This window comes from Callorhinchus milii, unplaced genomic scaffold, assembly GCF_018977255.1.
Source record: "Callorhinchus milii isolate IMCB2004 unplaced genomic scaffold, IMCB_Cmil_1.0 Scaffold1, whole genome shotgun sequence".
In the NCBI taxonomy this organism is placed as follows: domain Eukaryota; kingdom Metazoa; phylum Chordata; class Chondrichthyes; order Chimaeriformes; family Callorhinchidae; genus Callorhinchus; species Callorhinchus milii.
Window position 1 is genome coordinate 8,887,376 of NW_024704742.1, and position 10,281 is coordinate 8,897,656.

At 40.8% G+C, this 10,281-nt stretch overlaps 1 protein-coding gene across 1 annotated transcript in view; it reads right to left on the reverse strand.

The window, feature by feature from the left end:
* Positions 1-10,022, reverse strand: part of LOC103187855 (centromere-associated protein E-like) — a 53,290-nt gene extending 43,268 nt beyond the window's left edge. Inside the window, exons 1-8 of the mRNA XM_042338588.1 lie at positions 10,011-10,022; positions 9,777-9,926; positions 7,565-7,682; positions 6,088-6,256; positions 4,660-4,771; positions 3,653-3,724; positions 3,410-3,544; positions 1,392-1,517 (exon numbers count right to left, since the gene is read on the reverse strand). Of these exons, the coding sequence (XP_042194522.1) occupies positions 1,392-1,517; positions 3,410-3,544; positions 3,653-3,724; positions 4,660-4,771; positions 6,088-6,256; positions 7,565-7,682; positions 9,777-9,926; positions 10,011-10,022 (894 nt within the window). The remainder of the gene's footprint in view (positions 1-1,391; positions 1,518-3,409; positions 3,545-3,652; positions 3,725-4,659; positions 4,772-6,087; positions 6,257-7,564; positions 7,683-9,776; positions 9,927-10,010) is intronic.
* Positions 10,023-10,281: the final 259 nt, after the last annotated feature.

Genomic DNA, 10,281 nt, shown 5'->3' on the forward strand with positions numbered 1-10,281 from the left:
AGTTACTACACTTTACAGTATGTTCTGTGAAGCGTATTGAGACATCTCGAAGACGTGACAAGTCGCTATATCAAATGCAAGTATTATTATCCCTTGAGTTAATTTACACTTAGGTATGTTCGAGGTTTTTTGATAAATCATTAGTTGAGTTTGTTTTTTCCTTTCTTTCAAAAATATGGCGCTGCCATATACCACACAGATAGTAAGTCAAATTGTTCCTTACTACTTATGCAAATGTGGGTGAAGGCGTTCCAATTAGTGACTTGCCCCAGAAGGTTGCCCATCTTGACTGGCAGCGTTAAAGGAAGGCATCTGCCTTGGCTTGTTTTGATGTGCAGTGGCTCGGTACAGTAAATGATAGCATCGGCATATTTGGCAGGAAGCAAGGAGTTCAAATCACCATCTGCCTTCTGATTAACCCGAGACTTAGTTTGCAGGATCAGCAAAGACGAAGTTTCTTCTCGAGGTAAAGCTGACATCTGCAAATTCAGAATTTTGATCTATCGGGAGATGCATGCTTGATCTATCAGGAGTACACTCAAATTCACCCATAGCTCAATACATACCACGCAGATAGTAAGTCAAATTGTTCCTTACTCCTTAAAGAAAATTCTCAAAGTTCAGTTTGCAAGGTTTTGTGGAGCAGCAGCTGTTGGATGCCCTTGCTGTATTCTGCCACCTCCAATAGGATATAGTAATTCCAATTCCATCTCCAGCTGGTATCAATGTGTCCAACAATTCCTTTACTACATTCCCAAAAGGACAACTTTCTTCCTAAGAGATCCCTTCCAAATCCAGCTCTAGTTCAGGTACATCTTTGAAGCTCTTCGAGACACTACTCCACGTGAAGTGCGCTATATAAATTCAAGTTGTTATGGTTGAAGACAACCCAAATCATCCAAACTGTTAGCCTGGCTGTGTATGGCTTAAGCACCAGTGCCGTTGGGCTCTTCCACCCCACTACTGTTAACATGGCTATCTGGAAAGTGACATGCAAGGAACCAGGGTAATGATGCACCTAGAAGTCAAACTGATCCCATCACGAAAGGGGCAAATCCCTTTCCAAATCCAGCTTCAGATCATTATCTCTTGAAGACAACCCAAATCACTCACACCCCATTCCACCATTCATCAGCTTGGAACACACTCATTAAGTCTGAAAATCTATAGTCATCTAAAAACTGGCTCAAACTATGAAAATAGTAAAATTCCACTGTGATAATTTCTTTCATCAAAAACAGACTTTTGTACATGTTTTCAAATGGCCTGCACACTATTACTCTTAATATTCCACCTATTGCACTATTATGGGCCCAAAATTATTTTAATATACCTTGAGTGACTTACAATGTAATGCAATCTACTGTATTTTGCAAATATTTTAAACTTACCTGTGCTGTGCAGGTATAAAGTTTCAGGTTTCTTGCTGCCGCTTCTTTCAGCTGTTGAATTTGGTTTTGAAGGTCTAAAATCTGTTGATCTTGTTGTATTTTTTTCGCTTGGCTGATTATTTCAGTCTATTATTAACAAATAAAATATCTTCAAACTTCATTTTAGGCTAGCAGGAGTTACAACAATTACAAGTAAATCAAATGCATTGTGTAAACAGAACTTGAAATCAGGGCCTGTACTTCTAAACTGAATCAATATGTAACCTTGCTCGTGACCAATCGCAGAAACATTGAATTATATACACAGATTTCTGAACAATACAGAACCCACACAGGTCTGAACACGGTAAGGATATGAAGATTGCAATGCTTCAGAATGCACCGTTCGTGTTAATTAACATAAAGGATAAGTTAGGAAACACTGTAAACAAACAGGCCAACTTGGTACCGTTTCTTAAAACAATGAAGAGCTGAATCATGGTGCCAAGGGGCCTCAGCAATGGTTTAGTGACAATTTAAAACTATTTAATGCTAAAAAAAAAATCAACATTTTGACGGCACAAAAAGGAAACTGAATTAAATTGGGTTTTCTTACTCAGTGAAATTCTGCCTCGAGAATAGAGACATTAAAGAGAGGCCTCAGAGAATTATCAAGATATTGCAAAGGAGTCACTGAACGCAAGCTAATTAAGGAACAATATTAATGTTCATAAATATTCTTTGTTGTATGAAACAACCTTTACCTCGCAATTCGAAATAAAAATTCAGTTTTGAAATCAAATTAAAGCAAGGGGGGGGGGGATGGAAGAAAATAAAACTCCCTGGACTTGTCCTCACGGTCACATTCCTCCCCAGCTTCACACCACCCTTTATAATCTCGTGCAGCCTTACCATTCCCAGCTGCATCCCTCACGCAGCTAACTTCATATCCCATGCCCTTCCATCAGTGGGTACAATTGCATTACCATCAGTGGATGAGCATTCATTGTGCCTCTGTTCTGGACCTCCATTCCAGAGTGCCTCAGCCTCTCCCCCTTCTGCCCTACCTTTCAAACCAAATTAAGACCTTTCAAATTCTATCTTTAAAGGCATCTTTAAAGGTAATTATCTTTCCAAAAAATAATTATTTAATTACTCAATCCACTGTTTGTGAGACACTGCTGTGCCCCACCATCAGTAGGCGCAATTGGCTGCCGCGTCTTGCCTACAAAACATACACTCCATTCACTTTCCAATATATTCCGTGAAACGCTTTGAGACGTCTCAACAACATAATAAGGTACTATATTGAGTGCATGGATTATTATTATTATTCCTTTCCAATCATGCTTTCTGTCAACTTCCTCAACCCCCGCTCAGGCATGCAGTCAGCTCTGGGTTTGGTCTTGTGTGAAAACCGTATGTCAAATTAAATTTGAAGAAACTTCAAGAACTCTTATAATAAATGCCAGCATCCTGATTGCCTTATTGATCGTTTTTTGGATTCTGAATCAGAATTCAAATTAACCTGAACCAGGTTCTCTGGCCACAATCTTTCAATCCTCCTTGGATATGGGAGTGATGCCAGAGGACTGGAGGGTTGCAAATGTTACACCGCTGTTCAAAACAGACGAGGGATAAACCTGGTAACTACAGGTCAGTTAGCCTAACGTCAGTTAGGTTCTAGAGACCATAATCAGGGACAACATTACTCATGGGCAATCGCTTGTAGATGTTTGTAAAATAAGGTATTAATGAATATGGAGAAACGTAAGGAAATGGGTTAAAAACATCTGCTATGATCACCTAAAGGTAGAATAGGCTGGATAAACTGAAGGCCTCTCACTGCTTATTAGGATTCATAGCTATGGGATTTTTTAATAACTGCAAAAAACTTCTTTTTTTTTTGAAGTTCTTAATCTTACAACAACAACAACAACTTGCACTTATAGAGCAGCCTTCACATAGGGTAGCATCCCAGGGCACTTACAATAGGCTACGTATATTTTCAACTTTAGCTATTGATACTTGCAAAGTACCTCAGTGATGTTTTGAATTTCTTTTTCCAAGTACTCAAATTCTTCAATCTCCTTCTTTCCTTTCATTAGATTTTTCAGTTCACTTATTTCTTGCTTTTGTTTCTCGATTTCCATTTTTAGTATTTTGGCATCATTCTGGAAAGTAGACATTTTCATTCATAACTTTTCTTTTTTAAAAATCACAAAAGTTGAAACACAGGATGTTTTACTCATGCTATAATGATGGAGTTCTGCTTTAAATACCTTTTCAGAGTAAAGAAGCTCACAAAGCTGAACACTTTCAATCAACTGCTTCTGCAAATGGTTTGCATGATTCTGCAAAACAAAAATGAAAAAGGAAATTAATTTTCAATGGATTCATTTTCATATTTGAAAATTAGGATTCATAAAACTAAATTGATCCAATGGAGCAGGGAAATGCATCCTCAACAATGTGGGGCCACCACCAAAGACTATTAGAAACCAAGAAAACTGCCTAAATTTTACTTTGTGCAGATCCTTAAACTGAAGGAAACATTAGACATTCATACCATATTGAAATCAAATTAATGTTCTACCTCAATTTATTGCAGACACTTAGGGCAAACTTGATAAGGTACTGACTTACATTAGAATGTTTAAGCTGCACACATCGGGGCAGGGAGTTTTGTCCGATTTTCCAGGCATCCGGTACCTGAAGTTCTTTTCTTTCCACTCTGCTGAGCGCCTCTTCCCTCCCATTTCCATTGGAAGGGAAGGGGAACAATTGCGGGGCTCCACTAGGTATCAATCCCCTCCACATTCATCGGATGCTGCTTGTGAAACTGCTGTCCATCAATCACGATTCAACTCCTCCCATGTTTCTTCCCCATTGCTCCGCGCCTCACTGATTGACAGCCCAATTCCAGTCACGTATGAATGGCTGGAGTCCGCTGTCAATTAATCTTAGACTCCTCCCATCTCCATCCCGGAGCCACTCGTGGCCAAATGGAGCCGCTCGAGACAGTGCAACATTACCCAGATTAACAGGATTTTCGTTCAAATTTAACAGGCATATTTAAAATGGGTAAGAATACAAATGAATCGGGGCCGGACATGTCATCCGATTTACCCTACGTCCGGCTAAAGTGGATTCCACTGTGTGTATGTATGTGTATATATATTATGTTGTGTATATATATATAAAATATATATGCACACTTCAGCACTTTAGCTGCAATGAATACAAATTGACAGATTTAAGTAAACAGATTAAATGATAAAGAACCAACCTCGCTCTTCCTATTTTCTTCTCTTCTCTCTTTTATCACGTCTTCAAGATTTTGCTCCAGCTCAGTGTACATTTTTACTAGTTCCTCGTTTGAAGGTCCATTATTACTCTCACTGAAGAATAAATGATTGAATTTTGTTAGGTAAATCCACTACACATTTTGAGTATTAGCATTACGAATAACAATCCTTACATTTGATACAGTGCCCCAACACTTTGCTGATTCACAGGACTCACTGAAAGTTGCAGTGACTGTGCACCACGCAGGCATCCGGCAGCCAATTGGCCACAATAATGTCTTACAACAACCATGAAGTCGCGACAAATTTTATCCGGAGGATTGGTGGTCGGGATACCACGAAGAGAAAAACTCCCTTCCTTTTCAAAGCACATTGACAGTGCTCGATGGGCACCTGAGCTGTGGGCGGGAGGTGAATGAGGACCACTCTTCTGCACCTCCCTACCTCTCTGACCGCCTCTCTCCTCAAAACAGTGCCCGTTGCCTTCGTTCCACTGGGTCTGGCCTCTTCCTCGTCCCCCCCGAGTCCTCCGCTCTATCCTCTGCGGCAGTGCCTTCAGCCACCATGCCGAGGCTCTGAAACTCCCTTCCTTCGCCTCACCCTCTCTCTTCCTATTTTTAGGTCTCGGCTGAAGACCTTTTTTTTCGACCACGCCTTTGGTCACCTTCCTCCCCCTCCCCCTGGCTCTGCCCTGGGATCCGTTACTGTGAAGCACTCTGAGATGCCGCCCGGCATGGAGGGCGCTTTATAATCCCAAGTTTTGTTGATGGAGTTCCTCCGACAAGACAAAGGTGAGGTAGATAGCGCAGCGACATGAAGCAAGCACACTGAGTGAAGGGAGCAGTGGGTCAGTGGGGTTGAAGGAAGTGGGAGAGGTAGAGTGGGGCAAGACCATGGAGGGATTAAGAATGAGAACAAGGATCTTGAACTCAATCAACTGAGAGCCAATGGAGCTGATCAAGGATGAGGAGGAGCAAGTATAGGCAAGAGCTGGGGAGGAGTGAAGCCTGGCATTGATAAGGCATGGATGAAGGTCTGAGTGGCCCAAGAGGAGAGGTAGTGGTAGAGTTGGGCAATGTTTTGGAGTTGAAGGAAAACTGATCGTGTGCAAACACAGATATGGGGTTCTTCACTGGTTGTGAGGTGGAGTGCACATCCATGCAGCTTGCTGTCAGTACCCATGGTGAAAATGCGATAATGGGAGCCAAGCTGGAGAGTTTTACTACATTTACAGGACTCAATCTTTTAAAAATTACTATTATGTTACAACTATTGCGCTCCTTTCACTTCACATCCCCGTCCTATCTGCCCCACTATCAGTGGGCATTCTGTCCTCACTCTGGAATGTCAACAGAGTCCCTACAACTTGCTCCCTCTTTCAACTTGTCAGTTTCAAGATATATGCTTACCTGCAATTACAGTGGTTTGATCTTGTTTTCCTTTTGTCATTCATATCAGGGACAGATATATTCTGCAGATCTGATCTTCCACCTCGTTTCGTATCGGAGTATTCAGTTGTTGAATCCATAAAGGTACTGAATGAACAGCCGGAATCCCAAAAGTCTTCATTATCTTCAGCTGTTTTTTACCCCACAAAAACAAAAAACGACTGTTCAAGCAAAAACTTTAAAGAATCCAAAAACAAATTTGTACAAATCAAGAGTTGAGATTTAGCTCTCCTTAACATTTTGGTGGGGAGGGTGGTTTGCACGAAAAAGACAAGAAAAACTTCTGTTGTTAAAACAGTATGCAAAAACATTTTCTAGCTTCTAAAAATCCACAATTAATATTAATTTGTTACTGTGAAATCCATTATAATAGTGGTCACCTCGCTCCCAAAATGCCAGTTAGTTCTTACGTGCAAAGCAAGAAGTAACATCAGTGATGACCTCATAACCTAGAAATCAGCAAATAATATTTTCTCTGGAGACTTTTGAAAAGATAAATCTCAAAAAGACAAGGCACCCTGTGATCTCTGAGGGACTGGCACTAAACTTCAGCAGCAACAATCATAATGTTTATGTGGCCCACGGACCTTTCTCAAATAGGGCATCTGACAGCCAAGAGCCAAAAATGTGAATCAAACCCTGGTGTAAATCACTGGTTAAGCAGCAACTGGAGTATCAGACTCTCTCCAATGGACTCTCCCTCCACCATCCCGCTCAACAGAACATGCCATAACCCAAATTCTCTGCGTCCAGTTCCGGGGTGTGGGGTGGGGGGGGTAGGGTGCAGAAGAAGTTTATGAGAATGATTCTGGGGATCAAGGGCTACAGTTATAAGGAAAGATTGGAGAAGTTGGGACTCTTTTCATTGGAGCTGAGAAGGTATACAAATGTAATTTTGTTGTTGTTGAAGAGAGCACCTAATTGAGGTGTACAAAATCATGAGGGGATTTGTTCAGGTAAATAAAGAGAAGTTATGTCCATTGGTTCATTGATAGGGGAGTCAGTAACTTGAATGCAGAGTTATGATAGTCACAAACACAACAAAAAGGGAGTTTAGAATTATTTTTTCCCCAGTGCATTTGGGTTATGGAATATTCTGCTAAGTAGGATAGTGGAGGGAGAGTCCATTGTAGCTTTCAATAGGGAAGTAGAGAGGCATATAATGATAATAATAATCGTTGTATTTAATGTAGAGCCTTATCGTTGATGGCTCAAAAGCACTTCAGAGTATACTGCAAAGTGGATTGACTGTATTTTGTGGGCGAAATATGAAAGAGCGAAGCTTGAAAAGGTACAGAGAATAAGGTGGGACGATGGGATTGAAGCAATATCTGGTCTAGGCTTGATGGGCTGAATGGCCTCCCTCTGTACCTCAGATTTCTATGTTTCTAAAAAAAATGTTGAAGGGGGATTTTGCAAACTTCTCTATTCCACTAACTTTCATCCAGTTCTTGAAAGATATCATCCAACTTGTTTCTTTTAGCTGCAACACTATCCGGATATAAACTGAGCTTTAGTTTTCCAGGAGCCCAGGTAACTCTCCTCTTCCTTCTTGCCTGTAAAGCAAGCATAAAATGGGCATTTTATAGATTATTTTTGATTTACATAATTTTGTTCCAGCAGTGTAATGTTTCAATTCAATTTTAGGAGAAAGTCAGTTGTTTGTTTAATAATAAGAACATAAGAATTAGGAGCAGGAGTAGGCCATTCGGCCCCTCGAGCCTGCGCCGCCATTCGATAAGATCATGGCTGATCTTCAGATCTAACTCTAATTACCTGTCCTATCCCCATATCCCCTAATCCCTCTATTTTTAAAAATCTATCAGTCTCCGCCTTGAAGATGTTCAAGGACTGAGCATCTACAGCCTTCTGGGGTAGTGAATTCCATAAGTGAAGAAATGATTCCTCAACTCTGTTCTAAAAGGCTGACCCTTAATTTTAAGACTGTGACAGCTGGTTATAGATTCTCCTACCAGGGGAAACAGACCCTCAGTGTCTACTTTATCAGCCCTTTAAGAATCTTATGTTTCAATAAGATCCCCCTAATTCTTCTGTACTCTAGAGAATATAGCCCTAGTTTATTCAGCCTATCCTCATAGGTCAGTCCCCTCAACCCAGGCACTAACCTAGTGAATCTACTCTGCACCCCCTCTCAGGCAAGTATGTCCTTTTTTAAATAAGGAGACCAAATCTGCACACAATACTCTAGGTGTGGTCTCACCAAGGCCCTACACAGTTGCAGCAAGACTTCCCTACTCTTGTACTCTAAACCTTTTGCAATGAACGCTAACATGCCGTTTGCTTTCTTAGTTGCTTGCTGCACCTGTGAACTAACTTTTTGAGACTGGTGTACAAGGACACCCAAATCCCTCTGAACACTAACACTATCTAATCTCTCCCCCTCTAGAAAAGAATCGTTTTTTCCATTTTTTGCTACCTAGGTGAAAAACTTCACACTTCCCCACATTAAATTCCATCTGCCACCTACTCGCCCACTCCCCGAGCCTATCTATATCCCATTGTAATCTTTTTGCATCAGAGCTTACTCTCCCACCTAGTTTAGTGTCATCCATGAATTTAGATACATTACATTCAAAGTCCTCGTCTAGATCATTGATGTAAATTGTAAATAGCTGAGGCCCAAGCACTGATCCTTGTGGCACTCCACTAGTCACATCTCCTGCCAATTCGAGAATGACCCGTTTATCCCTACTCTCTGTTTTCTACCCATTAGCCACTCTTCAATCCATGCTAATATGTTCCCATTAATCCCGTGGGCCTTAACCTTGTGCAATAGCCTTTTGTGTGGCACTTTGTCAAATGCCTTCTTAAAATCTAAATATACTACATCTACTGGTTCCCCCCTATCTAACCTGCTAGATACATCTTCAAAAAACTCTAAAAGATTAGTTAAGCATGACTTCCCTTTTGTAAAGCCATGTTGACTCTGCCTAATCTTGTTATGGTCTTCCAGGAATCCCATAATGACATCCTTAATTAAGGACTCAAGAATTTTCCCTACCACTGAAGTCAGACTAACTGGTCTATAGATCCCCATCTTTTCTCTCCCACCCTTCTTAAATAGTGGTGTTATGTTTGCAATCTTCCAATCAATGGGAACCGTTCCAGAATCCAGAGAATTTTGGAAGATCAAAGACAAGCCATCCACTATCTCAGTAGCCACCTCTTTTAAAACCATAGGATGTAGGCCATCAGGTCCAGGGGATTTATAAGTTTTAAGACCTGACCAGCTAACTCATCTTAGCTGTTTTATAGGCTTCTTCCTTTAACTTTATACTTTCCCTAACTGCTCTAGTTAGCCACGGTTGGGCCACCTTTCCCGTGGCATTCTTATTCCACAAAGGAATATGTGCTCGCTGGGAATTTTGCACTATCTCCTTAAACGTCTGCCATTGCTGGTCTACTGTCAAATCCTTAAGTCTAATTTCCCAGTTTATTTTAGCTAAATCCTCTCTCATACCAGCAAAGTTAGCTCTACTTAAATTTAAGATCTTGTATTTGATATAGCACCTTATCATGTATTCTAGACATCTCAAAGAGCTTCACAGAATATACTAATTAAATATGAAGAATATTAAGGAACATTAAAGAATCATTAGACTGTGCAACAGTTCAAGGAATGTGCTTACCCTAAGTTCTGTCCAATTCTCTTCTGTTGAAGCAGTGACAAGCATTCTGGCTAGATTCTTCATTTTGTGCTCATGCTCTTGTTGTAGACCCTGTTTTTCTGCCAGCAGCTGAGCTTTCTCCATTGCCTGAGCAAGAGTCTCAGAAGTGACCTAGAGAGCAAATGGAGGCAATTTTATAATTTCATACTTTAGTCGAATGTGGAATGAGATTACTGCACACTCCCAGTCGCTCACTCCAACTCCCATGGCCTCTCAGAACCTTGGATTTTTGTTCAACTCTCTTTTTAAACCTTTCTTCTGAGGTCTGACCATATCCACTTTCCTCCATCTCAACAACATCACCAACTTCCACCACTACCTCAACACATCCTTAGTCAACTCTAGACTCAACTTCTCAAATCCTTGCTCGTCGGCCTTCTCAAGTCGACCTTCCACAAGCTCCAGAAAATCTAGAACTATGTAATGCTCAGTTTGTGGATCAGCCTGGCTCAGCTTACAGTACTAT